This window comes from Gigantopelta aegis, chromosome 11, assembly GCF_016097555.1.
Source record: "Gigantopelta aegis isolate Gae_Host chromosome 11, Gae_host_genome, whole genome shotgun sequence".
Taxonomy (NCBI): Eukaryota; Metazoa; Mollusca; class Gastropoda; order Neomphalida; family Peltospiridae; genus Gigantopelta; species Gigantopelta aegis.
The window spans coordinates 31,090,803-31,107,145 of NC_054709.1; the positions used below are offsets into that span (position 1 = coordinate 31,090,803).

The window sequence follows — 16,343 nt, forward strand, 5'->3', positions numbered from 1 at the left end:
CAAGACACTCGGGGAGTATCGTCTATATATTCCATCACGACAAGCCTCGGATTTCATACTTTTATCAACTTGTGCTGATAAATTATGACATCACAAGACACTCGGGGAGTATCGTCTATATATTCCATCACGACAAGCCTCGGATTTCATACTTTTATCAACTTGTGCTGATAAATTATGACATCACAAGACACTCGGGGAGTATCCTCTAAATCTGTGGCTGAGCGAGTGTTTTTAGCCATCCAAATGTCTGTCATGCTCTTTAACGGCAGAGTACTTGGGCTAGTATCTTAGTACATGTAATTATTTATATATGTGTTTGTTTATTTACTACATTAATACTGTTCTGTACATGGACTGATTAAAACAAGAAACTACACCAATGCATTATTATGCCATTACGTGTATGTACACAAACCAGTAAAATATGGTGCTAAAAAAAAAAAAATCATTATACCAAAATAATATTCATCATTGTTATCATATTGCTATTATGATTTTTAGAAGCAGATGACAAAATAAAAGTGATTTAAAGCTTTATAAATTTGTTGAATGACAAATCTGCTTTTACAGAAAACAAAACAAAAAAACAAACAACATACCAACAAAAATTACTGTTGATTCGAAATGCCATTTAAAGCTACAGGAAAGGTCTAACTTATCCACTTTTCTTCATCATTTCCAAATTATTTTTTAAATTATTTTTAAATTAGGAATGACATTTAATGATTTGTATAATTACTGTGTTATTATACAAAAACAAAATATCAAAGTAAAAAAACTTATAAAAAAAAAAAAAATGTTTACTATTTTTTTTTTTTTTTTTTTTTTTGTAACTGGATTACTATTGAACATGTCACCATACAAAACAGTTGTCAGATTTCAAAATGGGTTTTTCCCACTTTTTTAACATTTAAAGGAACATTCCTGAGTTTGCTGCAATTTTTAACATGTTATCGACTTTCTAACGATTGTAATTACATATGAAATATATTTTTCTGCATAAAATATTAATGGCTGTATATTAAATGTGTTTCTTATCGTTCTAATATTTGTACTAGGTTAAATTTCATTTTATTTCCTAAAATGATTAAAAAAAAACAATTTGTCAAATGCATTTAAGTCCATTTTGTAAATATGAATATCCTGCCCCTGCCCCCCCCCCCCCCCCCCCCCCATCTAAGGGTTTTAAAGCTCTATGTCCATCTTTAGGTGACATATCCTATTATTCCTATTAGTAAAATTGTATTTACATAAAGTAGGGCTAGTGAATTTTTAGTCGTGGCTAGTAACTTTTTTTAAAATCACTGATCCCGTGGCTAGTAGAAGTTATAAATATTCTAGAATCCGTGTATAGTTTATAGCTATATAAATTAAAAACAAACTTCAAATGTAATTTGCATATTTCATACTAACAAATTTTAAGAATTCTGTGAGAGAAAAAAAACCCCTTTACTCCTTAACCTTCTGTAAGCAATAACAAACCAACAAACAATATTAATTAATCAAACTAGTATTTATTAATATTATTTTCACATTTAAAAACAAGCATATAGAAAAGATCATACACAGGTTGATGTAATGAAAGGGCATGGGTGATAACTACATCTCAAAACCACTGGTGCTAAAACCTGTTAATGCAAAAACAGTGAGTTACTTACTATAAATTAACAACTTATCTTGTAATTATGAAATAATTATTAAAAAATCTTGTTTGAGCATATTAATTATAATTTAACCAAAAAGAAAAGAAAAAAGAAAAGAAAAAAGATTTAACAATCCTTAAAGACATTAAATACAATAAATATTTTACTTTAAGTATACCTGTATGGTGTAAAATGAGGTGTTTCGTATTTTTAAAAAAACAACGTTTAAACATAGAAAATTCAACTTTAATTTTTTGTTTAAATAATATGCACAACATTAACAATTTACATATGTATATGTATATATATATATATATATATAAAAAAATTAATAAAAAACAATGGTCAAACAAACATTCCTAAAACTGACAGAACAATTGCTAATCAAAGTTTCTAAGGCCAAGAAATATCCACTTTGCTATTGCCGACTACTTTTTCCAACGACTAAATACTTCCGTTTATAAGCACAACACACGAATACGAACCTATGGGTGGCTAAAAAGGCAGGAGTTGTCTCCCATGTGTAGAAATCACAAGCGGCTGCTGGGGCTAGAGTTACTTGCCTACTGGATTATTTATCTAGCCTGAATAATATGTCTAGTCCATTCCAATATCCATTCATTTTAATACCAACTCATAGCTAAATTAGTGCCCCTTGTGGATTACATAATACATGGATAATCAGGCAGGTTTACAGAATCTGGTAGATTCCATTAAGCGGCGTTCTCATTATGCGCTCAGTCGCACCGACTTGTCGTATGCAATTTGTGTACACATGCTTACACAACCACTTAAGGTTCAAGCACATAATTCCTGGCTATAAGCTCTAAGTTCACAAGACATATCTGTGTCAGGAGGGAATCAAGCCTGCCACACTGTGTTCCGATATATTTAGGTGTTCTCACAGCATGATTCCATACTAATCGCAAAACGAGAACGCCACTCAGTTAAGCCATGGATTGATTATCCATTTACAAAAACGAAGCCTATAAACATGATACACATCTAACGCAAAAGGCGTTAAGATTTCGTTTGGCAAAACAAACATTAAGTAACAAAAATCATTTTTATGGCTGATTAATAACACTTCTTTCTTGTTAAATAACTGCAACATTAGAAAAGTGTTTTAAACATAACAGAAGACTTGTATAAAACTGCAACATGACAAAACTTTAAATTTCATTTCATTTCATTTTTTTGTTTTAAACTAGAGCAAAATGCAATGGACATTTATTTCAACTTTTTCTAACTTTTTTTTGTATTAACAGAGAACCATAACACAAGTACTAAAACAAAATCCTGTTTCAGAAATGAAGAGAAGTGAACCAAAACTAAAATAATCTAACTAATCATATGCTTGGGTTTCATTATTTGTTCAACATCAGAGAATACATATACATTGCAATTACGCGGGAAAACATACATGGGCGTGTCATGATCTGGGGCCAGTGGCACTACACAGCAGAACATTGTAGGACATCAAACATCAGTGATGTTACATGGTAGGACAGAATGGTGTAAAGTAATCTTACATGGTAGGATATATATATATATGCTAGTATTAGGTTATGTTATGCATGTGTGGTAAGACCTAGTGTAAGTGTTACATATGAAGACATACCATGTAGGCTAACACTGGGTGATGTTACATTAGGCATGAAGAATACTACATTGTAGGACAAGCTAGCATTGGTGATGTTAAGAGATGTTACATTGTAGGACAGGCTGGCATTGGTGATGTTAAGGGATGTTACATTGTAGGACAAGCTATAATTGGTTATGTTAAGAGATGTTACATTGTAGGACAGGCTGGTATTGGTGATGTTACATTGTAGGACAAGCTATAATTGGTTATGTTAAGAGATGTTACATTGTAGGACAGGCTGGCATTGGTCATGTTATATTACATAGTAGGACAGGCTGGAACAGGTCATATTAAGAGATGTTACATAGGACAGGCTGGAATTGGTCATGTTAAGAGATGTTATATTCCATTGTAGGACAGGCTGGAACAGGTCATGTTAAGAGATGTTATATTCCATTGTAGGACAGGCTGGAACAGGTCATGTTAAGAGATGTTATATTCCATTGTAGGATAGGCTGGCATTGGTCATGTTATATTCCATTGTAGGATAGGCTGGCACTGATCATGTTATATTCCATTGTAGGACAGGCTGGAATTGATGTTATATTATATTGTAGGACAGGCAGAAACTGGTGATGTTACATTATGTTATAGGATAAGCTAGTATTGGTAATGTGAAGTGATATATTATATTGTAGGACATGCTGAAACTGGTGATGTTATATTTTGCTATAGAATAGGCTAGTATTGGTGATGTGAAGTGATATGTTACACTATAGGACATCAGCTGAGACTAAATGATGTTATGTTACACTGTAGACAAGACTTGCATTGGCCGATATTAACTTATATTGTAGGACATATTGATATTAACTTATACTATAGGACATATATGCAGACTGACGTTGTTACGGTACAGTTTAGGATATCAGTTGACAACATGTGATGTTATGTTACACTGTAGGACATATATGCAGACTGATGTAGTTAAGGTACAGTTTAGGACATCAGTTGACAATAGCTGATAGTTGTAGCACACAATGACTTGCACAAGATGATGTTACATTACAAGACAGGGAACACTGTGTTCAGTATTGTGTTGCAATTCGCTATGCAAGATTGAGAGATCAGTACAAAACAAAACCTTCTCTACAAGATGGGGCTGATTCTCACACAAGGCAATATTACATACTACTGTAGGACAAAATACCACTTTGAGAAATATTATTACGTGTAAGTATAAAATGGGTGGAGCCAAGCACAATCACAAAACGTAAATGTTGACTACCTTTATCAACTGTATTCCACTCTGTTAACCAACCAATAGCCATAGGGTTTACGCTGTCATTCGCCAAATCGCCAAATACAATTTAAGTCAAATTTGGCAAAGATATGTCATTACCAATTTGTCAAAAAAAAAACCAAGAAGCTATTTCGAAAAGTATGTGTCATTTGTAGATGATGTGGCTAGTTTAAAAATAATTAAATTTAGCTCAATGCTACTTCAATTTGGACACCGATTTTCTGATCAATGGAAGCCAGTTATTAAATAACAACAATATGTCAAACTAAACAAGCACGTTAAGGAAGTTTCAGTCATACGACTGGAAAGAAAGAAAAGAAAAGAAAAAGCCTGGCTGTATAAAAGCAGTGTTACTGTGATTAGTTACATGTACATTAATGTGTTTAGCAGAGAAATTATTCCAGCAGAAAATTAAATATGTATTGAAATCTATATTTGTGTTCCCTTTCAGTTGGGGAGAGCGAAAGGGTGGGGTGGGGGTGGGGGTACAACAATGAACATTCTTAACTACCCTGCTTTCAGTTTTAGGGAAGCACCCACCCATGCCCGTCTACGTTCTGTTCCAAGCAGAATATCACTACTGTACAATATCCAGTGATGTTTTAGGTTCACATTCAACATCAACAAATTCCATGAATCTTTCATGGCTTCCATTACCTTTCGCCTTTTTTAAAAAGTAATTTCAAGATTTCTCTGTGATCATCAACACAATCTAAATAAAACGTACAGCATTTTCAAATAAATTATCAATCAGACACATCTTGTGCTGTTTTTACAAAAAAGGGGGCAAAAAAACCCCACAAACATAATTTTTCATGACCAAATCAAAATTCCATGGCTCTGCAGGCCCCGGCGTTTGACATTTTACAAAAGTTCACGGCTTTCAGCAATTTCCATGACTTGTAACACACCGTGTTGTTGTGTTGTTTGTGTGTTGTCATCAAACGTAACAAGTCAAAGACCACTAAGAAAAAACATGCATACAGCCATCCGTTTGTATTTTTAAAATCAAGATTTCATTCATTATTTCCTAAACACATCAACAAGATCTACAACACACTAAATGTCAGGTTGAAGGTATGTTTAAAATCTGCCACATATACAAAGCCATACATAATCTGTGCAATTACAATAAACTTTCAAGATTCAAAAGAAAAGAAGAACAAGATAGAAATACAGTTTACAATTCAAACAAAACATAAAATATTTTTTAAAAAGCCTTCTGATTCGATGTCCAGCTACATAGAATAACAACTATCAGAAGAGAAGAGTCCATTATTTTTACAGGTAGAAGTACCATCTGTGAACGAATCGCCCTTGCTAAACAATGGTTCTGGAAGTTTTCTAAGGAGGGTGTGGAGAATTCAAAACGGCAATCTTTCCCAGGATCAGACATTTGACCAAGATGTAACTCCTCACTATCAACCCACCCCACCCCCCACCCCACCCACCAACCCGTCCCCTGAAAATGAATTCATTATTTTCATCAGGTCTGTTTAACAATGGATTTTCCGGGCCCTTAGAAATTCAGGGAAAGGGTGTGCACTCCCAGCGTTTCCTTGGATACACACCTGTAATTTTGTGGAATAATTCTGGAAAATTAAAAATTTATGATTGAATGTAACAGGCAATCTTGAAATAAAAAGCATTAAAGTTAACAGATGCAGAAATAGCCACAACAAAATCTATACTAGTTTGCATTAATTTAAATAAATAATTTCAATTTAAAAATAAAAAATAAATATTAAAAAAACCCTCCATTGCCTGAATTTAAAAACATCAGTGTCAACCCATTCACCCCTACAAAATATAATGGACTTTTCCATAGATACAGTGGAAGAGTCTACTTTATAAAAGTGGGGATGGGAGGTCTTGCAGATGAAAGTTAAGTTTGTTTTGTTTAACGCCACACTAGAGCACACTGATTTATTAATCATCGGCTATTTGTGATGTTTTGCCACAAAGCCCACAGACATAGACTTCCAATCAGAAGGAAGGAAATGTTTTATTTAACGATGCACTCAACACATTTTATTTACAGTTATATGGCGTTGGAACTTCCAATCAGAAGGCTTGTTTTGACCTGGGGCTAGCACAGAGAAAGAGTACGGTAAGGTTTAGGTGATAACAATACTATCGGGACGCTGGCTAGTTGATGCGCTCCACGTAGTTAGACGGCAACATTCCATGCTGACCGGTGCGCTCCACGATGCCCGTCATCCAGCCCTGGTCGACAGGCTCACATTGCACGATGATGTCACCGTCCAGGAAGCCCACCTCGTCGTCGTCCCCGGCAACATAGTCGTACATTGCCTTGCACACCATCTGTGGTGAAGGAAAAGAAAAATACAAATTAATTATCGGTTCCAAAGAAAAACAAAAATACAAATCATCTTATTAGTTATTAAAAACAAAAAAAGCAGCACATTATCAGCTACTAATTTTAAAAAACAACAACACATCGGTTCTGGAATTTTTAAAATTTTTTATGTATTAATCAACAATTATTGGATGTCAAACATCTTGAAATTCATTCGCAAAATTGAAATAAAATTAGAGAAATTATTGCAATTTCACAACTGGTGAATTTTATTTTGAATATCACTAGCCATGAGAGTGGGGCTACCATAATCTAGAAGCCCTGTCTGGTATGGCAATAGTAGTTATTTACTAGCCCAACACTGAATATCACTAGCCATGGGAGTGGGGCTACCATAATCTAGAAGCCCTGTCTGGCATGGCAATAGTAGTTATTTACTAGCCCAACATTGAATATCACTAGCCATGGGAGTGGGGCTACCATAATCTAGAAGCCCTGTCTAGGCATGGCAATAGTAGTTATTTACTAGCCCAACATTGAATATCACTAGCCATGGGAGTGGGGCTACCATAATCTAGAAGCCCTGTCTGGCATGGCAATAGTAGTTATTTACTAGCCCAACATTGAATATCACTAGCCATGGGCCCCTGCGCGTGCTGTAACCTCACCGTGGTGCAGGGGTGTAACATTCTCTATGAGAATGGCCAATACAGCACAAATTGAAGTTTAGAGTAAAATTCAGTATCCGTAAAATTCTGTGATATTTGTATTTGTATTTTTGCACAGTTCTTTACACTGTTTTTGTTTAAACCTTAAATTTTGATGTTGATCATCACTTTATTTATTTGCATTACCATAGTTTGACACCCAATAGCCGATGTATTTTTCGTGCTGGGGTGTCGTTAAACATTCATTCATTCATTCACTAGCCATGGGAGTGGGGCTACCATAATCTAGAAGCCCTGTCTAGCATGGCAATAGTAGTTATTTACTAGCCCAACACTGAATATCACTAGTCATGAGAGTGGGGCTACCATAATCTAGAAGCCCTGTCTGGCATGGCAATAGTAGTTATTTACTAGCCCAACACTGAATATCACTAGCCATGAGAGTGGGGCTACCATAATCTAGAAGCCCTGTCTGGCATGGCAATAGTAGTTATTTACTAGCCCAACACTGAATATCACTAGCCATGGGAGTGGGGCTACCATAATCTAGAAGCCCTGTCTGGCATGGCAATAGTAGTTATTTACTAGCCCAACACTGAATATCACTAACCATGAGAGTGGGGCTACCATAATCTAGAAGCCCTGTCTGGCATGGCAATAGTAGTTATTTACTAGCCCAACACTGAATATCACTAGCCATGGGAGTGGGGCTACCATAATTTAGAAGCCCTGTCTGGCATGGCAATAGTAGTTATTTACCAGCCCAACACTGAATATCACTAGCCATGGGAGTGGGGCTACCATAATTTAGAAGCCCTGTCTGGCATGGCAATAGTAGTTATTTACCAGCCCAACACTGAATATCACTAGTCATGAGAGTGGGGCTACCATAATCTAGAAGCCCTGTCTGGCATGGCAATAATAGTTATTTACTAGCCCAACACTGAATATCACTAGCCATGAGAGTGGGGCTACCATAATCTAGAAGCCCTGTCTGGCATGGCAATAGTAGTTATTTACTAGCCCAACACTGAATATCACTAACCATGAGAGTGGGGCTACCATAATCTAGAAGCCCTGTCTGGCATGGCAATAGTAGTTATTTACTAGCCCAACACTGAATATCACTAGCCATGGGAGTGGGGCTACCATAATCTAGAAGCCCTGTCTGGCATGGCAATAGTAGTTATTTACTAGCCCAACACTGAATATCACTAACCATGAGAGTGGGGCTACCATAATCTAGAAGCCCTGTCTGGCATGGCAATAGTAGTTATTTACTAGCCCAACACTGAATATCACTAGCCATGGGAGTGGGGCTACCATAATTTAGAAGCCCTGTCTGGCATGGCAAATAATAGTTATTTACTAGCCCAACACTGAATATCACTAGCCATGAGAGTGGGGCTACCATAATCTAGAAGCCCTGTCTGGCATGGCAATAGTAGTTATTTACTAGCCCAACACTGAATATCACTAACCATGAGAGTGGGGCTACCATAATCTAGAAGCCCTGTCTGGCATGGCAATAGTAGTTATTTACTAGCCCAACACTGAATATCACTAGCCATGGGAGTGGGGCTACCATAATCTAGAAGCCCTGTCTGGCATGGCAATAGTAGTTATTTACTAGCCCAACACTGAATATCACTAACCATGAGAGTGGGGCTACCATAATCTAGAAGCCCTGTCTGGCATGGCAATAGTAGTTATTTACTAGCCCAACACTGAATATCACTAGCCATGGGAGTGGGGCTACCATAATTTAGAAGCCCTGTCTGGCATGGCAAATATTAGTTATTTACTAGCCCAACACTGAATATCACTAACCATGAGAGTGGGGCTACCATAATCTAGAAGCCCTGTCTGGCATGGCAATAGTAGTTATTTACTAGCCCAACACTGAATATCACTAGCCATGGGAGTGGGGCTACCATAATTTAGAAGCCCTGTCTGGCATGGCAAATATTAGTTATTTACTAGCCCAACACTGAATATCACTAGCCATGGGAGTGGGGCTACCATAATCTAGAAGCCCTGTCTGGCATGGCAATAGTAGTTATTTACTAGCCCAACATTGAATATCACTAGCCATGGGAGTGGGGCTACCAAAATCTAGAAGCCCTGTCTGGCATGGCAATAGTAGTTATTTACTAGCCCAACACTGAATATCACTAGCCATGGGAGTGGGGCTACCATAATCTAGAAGCCCTGTCTGGCATGGCAATAGTAGTTATTTACTAGCCCAACACTGAATATCACTAGCCATGGGAGTGTGGCTACCATAATCTAGAAGCCCTGTCTGGCATGGCAAATATTAGTTATTTACTAGCCCAACACTGAATATCACTAGCCATGGGAGTGGGGCTACCATAATCTAGAAGCCCTGTCTGGCATGGCAATAGTAGTTATTTACTAGCCCAACATTGAATATCACTAGCCATGGGAGTGGGGCTACCAAAATCTAGAAGCCCTGTCTGGCATGGCAATAGTAGTTATTTACTAGCCCAACACTGAATATCACTAGCCATGGGAGTGTGGCTACCATAATCTAGAAGCCCTGTCTGGCATGGCAAATATTAGTTATTTACTAGCCCAACACTGAATATCACTAGCCATGGGAGTGGGGCTACCATAATCTAGAAGCCCTGTCTGGCATGGCAATAGTAGTTATTTACTAGCCCAACACTGAATATCACTAGCCATGGGAGTGTGGCTACCATAATCTAGAAGCCCTGTCTGGCATGGCAAATATTAGTTATTTACTAGCCCAACACTGAATATCACTAGCCATGGGAGTGGGGCTACCATAATCTAGAAGCCCTGTCTGGCATGGCAATAGTAGTTATTTACTAGCCCAACATTGAATATCACTAGCCATGGGAGTGGGGCTACCAAAATCTAGAAGCCCTGTCTGGCATGGCAATAGTAGTTATTTACTAGCCCAACACTGAATATCACTAGCCATGGGAGTGTGGCTACCATAATCTAGAAGCCCTGTCTGGCATGGCAAATATTAGTTATTTACTAGCCCAACACTGAATATCACTAGCCATGGGAGTGGGGCTACCATAATCTAGAAGCCCTGTCTGGCATGGCAATAGTAGTTATTTACTAGCCCAACATTGAATATCACTAGCCATGGGAGTGGGGCTACCAAAATCTAGAAGCCCTGCATTATGCGATTAGCTGTACCGACTTACTGCATACGATTGAATCATACTGTGAGAACACCTGAATCGGAACGACTTTAGTCTTATATGACAAGTTGTGTCAGAATCGTATCAATCACAACATGTTCTATTTCTCATGACAAATCGTAAGCTCTCAGTTAATCAAATCACATTAAGTTTAATTCTTCAGTTTTGTCCGGATTTCATGGGTCCATAAAACCTATTATTGTCCAGATGTGGTCAATAATTGTTTTGTTACGTAATACCATCAGTAAATTGTCTACATTCATGTTTTCTTTATTTCCGTGGAAATTTGTATGGATTTACATTTCCCGCAAAATATTTTTTTAAATGTTGAGCTTTGTTTGCTTAATGGAATCTTACGACGTAATGTCTTCCCACACACACAATTCGAGTCGCTATAACAAATTGTAAACAGACTGCGAGTGTGATCTGTATTGTGATTGGTTAATTACATTCTTTTTCCGGGATCAAATAGACAATAACACCCGGAAAGCTAATGACGTCATTAGAAAATGACATCATTTGCAATTGGAACAAGAAATACCAAATATACAGTTAGTTCCGTAGAAAAATGATTCAGTTTACAATGGACATAACCATATGGAGTTTTTAGATTTGCAGGTGTTATTGTCTATTTGATCCCGCAAATGTCATTATGGACCAAAGGCATTAGCCCGAGGTCAAAAATAAAACATTTGTGGGCATGATGGTTACCTCTTAACTGTATGCTACAAGTCGATGCAACAAATCGCATAATGAGAACACCACTTATGACATAGCGTCTTCACACACACACACGATTCAAGTTTTGAGTGGCTACAACAAATCGCATCCAACAAGTCGATGCAACAAATCACATAATGAGAACGCCACTTATGACATAGCGTCTTCACACAAACACGATTCGAGTGGCTACAACAAATCGCATCCAACAAGTCGATGCAACAAATCACATAATGAGAACGCCACTTATGACATAGCGTCTTCAAATATCAATTCGAGTGGCTACAATAAATCGCATCCAACAAGTCGATGCAACAAATCGCATAATGAAAACGCCACTTATGACGTAGCGTCTTCACACACACACGATTCGAGTGACTACAACAAATCGCATCCAACAAGTCGATGCAACAAATCACATAATGAGAACGCCACTTATGACGTAGCGTCTTCACACACACACGATTCGAGTGGCTACAACAAATCGCATCCGACAAGTCGATGCAACAAATCACATGCTGTCTTACCCCTTTATTTGCATATGGGTCCATCGGTCGCTGTGGCAGCGGAGGCTGTTGTTGAGGAGGCGGCACGTACTTCTGGGGTGGCGGCTGTTGAGGAGCTGAAACAACAACAACAACAACGATGATGTACACGTGTCAGTCATACTGTACTCGGTTACATTTTTAATGCATTTACAGGGAACATTTTGTTCAGTATCGTGTTGCGATTCGCATTAAACAGTTGTTGCTAATCAATTGTCAACTGACACTTGCTAATGCAGGAAACATTTTGTTCAGTATCGCGTCGCGATTGGCTACGCAAGTTTCAGAGATCGTTACACAATTCTAAAACATTAAACAGTAGTTGGTAATTAATTGTCGACCGACTAGAAATATTGCTAAACAAGATTTTCAAAACAAAACATTCCCGGATTTAAATGATCTTAGCAGTAATAGCGTCAGAAATACCCACTATCTGTTATGACCAAATCTTAAATTTAACACGCAGAAATAAAATAGGGTTACCAATGTTACAAGCAAGACCTTCGCTTGCAAGCAATGTCCCCCAAAAAACGTGTTTGTGTTACGTTCAGAAGAGACCTACGACGATCTCACAAACATGACCATCAAACTTATCTGTAACAGTACATGATAAAGCTATATATATATATATATATATATATATATATATATATATATATACTATATATATGTATATATATATATATATATACTGAGCTGACATTTTGTGTATATATATATGTATATGTATATATATATATATATATATATATATATATATATATATATATATATATATATATATATATATATATATATATATATATACTGAGCTGACATTTTGTGTATATATATGTATATGTATATGTATATGTATATGTATATGTATATGTATATGTATATGTATATGTATATGTATATGTATATGTACATATACATACATATACATATACATATACCGGTATATACACAAAATGTCAGCTCAGTGTATCAAGGCACTGTGAAAAAAACATCCAGTAAACTACAATATGTGGACGGACAGATGGACAGACAAACAGACGGACATATGGACAAATGGACAGACGGACGGACGGACACAGACACAGACTGGCAGGGACTAATAACAACAATTATATTAAATTACTAGATGGGAACTGTACTGCTACAATTAATTGGACATCTAACATCTAGCTAACATACATGTACTTGCATGCAATGTTCTTTTTCCTATTCGTATTGATACAAATCAGGCATGGATGCATGTTTTACAGAGGTGTGTGTGGAGGGAGTAGGGGTGGGGGGGGGGGGGGTCAAAACTACTTATACAGGTACATGGGAATTTACTTTTTTTTAAAAGCATAAAAATTTGGACGTGGGAACGGGTTGAGATCTATGCCTGCAAATGCACAAAACTTGATCTTTGATATGCTTGAAATTCCAATATTTATCAGATGAAATACATTTCTTTTTAGAGGAAGTAGAATGTGATACTGTATAGTCTGTAATTTGCTCAGGAACTGGCTCCCCACTTGAGGATAAAAATGGACTCACTCACTCACACTCACACTCACACTCACACTCACACTCACACTCACACTCACACTCTCACTCACTCTTTTTTTATTCTTGTCTATATGATTCATGTTGACAGATACACATAACTATAGGCGACCCTTTCTGAAGGTGCATTCCCTGCCTCTGCTTGTGCTCCTAGTAAGTTTATGTATGCTCCATTCCTTGCATGCTACTTTTGTTTAACAACACCACTAGACAACACTGATTTATTAATCATCAGCTATTGGATGTCAAACATTCGGCAATTTTGACACATACTTGTAGTCTTAGAGAGAAAATCTCCTATATTTTCCCATTAGTAGCAAGGGATCTTTTATATGCACCATCCCACAGACAGGACAGCACATACCACAGCCTTTGATATACCAGTCGTGGTGCACTGGCTGGATTGAGAAATAGCGCAATGGGCTCACAGACGGGGATCGATCCCAAACCGACCGCACACCAAGCGAGCGCGTTATCACTGAGCTATATGTCCCGCCCACGTTCCTAGTAAGTTCATGTATTTAAATCATGCACCATTTCTTGCATGCTAGAGGGCGGACATATTCACATTTAACAAGGAACTTATTGCCACAACCATCAGGGCTCCAACTTAATCGTGAATTTGCCACAGTGCCCTAATCAACTGCCTCAATGCCCTAAAAAAAAAAAAAAAAAAAAAAAGAATCTCACAGTATTTACCATCATACTCATACGCAACTCTTGTTACCAAAATATGAAAGCAAAATATGAAAGCATTCATATTTCTTTATTTTGACTGGATGCTGTTGTCTTATATGAAGGAAGGAAGTGGTTTTATTTAACGACGCACTCAACACAATGTATTTACGGTTATATGGCGTCGGACTTATGGTTAAGGACCACACAGATATTGAGAGAGGAAACTCGCGGTCGCCACTTCATGAACTATTCTTTTCGATTAGCAGCAAGGGATCTTTTAAGTGCACTATCCCATACAGGATAGCACATACCACAGCCTTTGATGTGCCAGTCGTGGTGCACTGGCTGGAAGACATTTGTTGGAAGTTTAAACTGTCTTGCTGCCCCACCTTCTAGATGTAATGCCCTACAGAAAATCTCGCTTTCCATTAATGCAATTCCACACATATATAGTGCACATTTCCATATCTATATTAAGACATTTGCTGACATTTAATTGCCTTTTTGCCCAGTCTTTAGCTGTAATGCCTTAAAATAAATCTCCATTTGTCTAAGCAAAATCGTTTAACGATACCACTGGAGCACACTGATGAATTAATCATCGGCTATTGGATGTCAAAATCGCTACATTTTTCCTAATGCAGCAAGGGATCTTTTATATGCACTTTCACACAGACAGGAAAGCACATACCACAGCCTTTGACCAGTTGTGGCGGACTGGTTGGAGTAAAAAAAAAAAACCAATCAGCTGAACGGATCCACCGAGGTGGTTCGATCATGTGACGCAAGCACCTCAAGCGAGCACTCAACCGACTGAGCTAAATCCCGCACCCTGTGCCCGTGCTTATAAAACTTTTAGAGTCAAGACTTAATCTCTAATGATGTCATACACATACAATTTGTATGGCGTTGTTATGACGTTAGTGTCTCAGTTTGTATTAGAGTCTCGAGTCTATATACTCTAAAAGCTTTATAAGCCACGGGCCTGGTCTAAGCAAATTCAAGGCCTGAGCCACGTACATCATTTTACGGTTGTTTGTAGAAATGTTTAGTTTGATAGATCTATGGACTAATTACTACAGATACATGTGCAGATGGTAAATGAGAAAAAAAGTTGTTAAACAGTTTTGAGACATTCAAAGAAAGGAAGAGAGAAAACAATAGGTCCGATAAATCGTAATTATATATTGTAGGATAACTACACAAACAAAGCAAAGATCTTAGAGGCATGCTTATAAAATAGTCCATAAATATTTCTGGCAAAACAAATGCAAAATACGAGACAGGCACGGCAGAGCAGGGGGGCTGGGGGAGGGGCTCTCCCCAATAATTCTGAATTAAAAATAATTACTGATAGTAAATCTTAAGGCAGAGATGATTTTTACTCGTAGAATGCAGGAAACTGCATTTCAGGACATTTAGTTTTGAAAGGTTTATGGGGGAGAATACCCCCGAACACCCTGGAAACTTTGTTTTGTGCCCTCAATCTCTTTCAGCTCCCCCGCCCCCCACCAAAGTCTACTTGCTTCTGCAGTGCCCATGAGAGAAACACACATGAACATAGTTTAGCACCTGCTCAGCATGTACATTCATTCCCAGGTTTAAGCTGTTGTTTGCCAAATGTGATTTACAGTTGAATTTTGTGAATATATGTCATTACCAATTGAAAAACCATGACGTTTGTATCTATATTTATAAAAAAATTCTTGAATTTGGTTAGTTTCTCTGATCAAAAATACCAAATTGCTATTAATGTCTTGCATCCTGCTTGAACCCTCAGTGTTCGAGATTAACGGTATCCCGGTATCCCAGGGATACCAGACTTGAAGAACCCAGTATCCCACCGGGATACCATATAATGTTGTTTTGTTTTCGCTCCTGCGTTTCTATTTTTGGCTGAAACAATGAAAGTCGTCATTTACTGGTGAAGTTCAGTAACAGTATTTTCTAATGCTATGCCATAACAATATCTCCCCCAACTCGTACCCAGTCTAATGCTACACTGAAGCAATAGCGGGGTAGCAATAGACTATGAACTGCTAAGTCGCTACTGTTTTTGTTGGATGTTTCCTCCCTTCAAATTTTATTCGAGATATTGATTCCACATCTGCAGAAAATTGATACAGGTAGGTTTACCAT

At 37.5% G+C, this 16,343-nt stretch overlaps 1 protein-coding gene across 3 annotated transcripts in view; it reads right to left on the bottom strand.

Annotated features, from left to right (window-relative positions):
* Positions 1-1,501: 1,501 nt before the first annotated feature.
* LOC121385246 (LIM and SH3 domain protein 1-like) overlaps positions 1,502-16,343 on the bottom strand; it is a 114,930-nt gene continuing 100,088 nt past the window's right edge. For all 3 annotated transcript variants that reach the window (XM_041515844.1, XM_041515843.1, XM_041515845.1), the window contains 2 exons: positions 11,970-12,064; positions 1,502-6,859 (listed from right to left, as the gene is read on the bottom strand). In XM_041515844.1, coding sequence (XP_041371778.1) covers positions 6,683-6,859; positions 11,970-12,064 — 272 coding nt within the window. In that variant the 3' untranslated portion in view covers positions 1,502-6,682. The remainder of the gene's footprint in view (positions 6,860-11,969; positions 12,065-16,343) is intronic.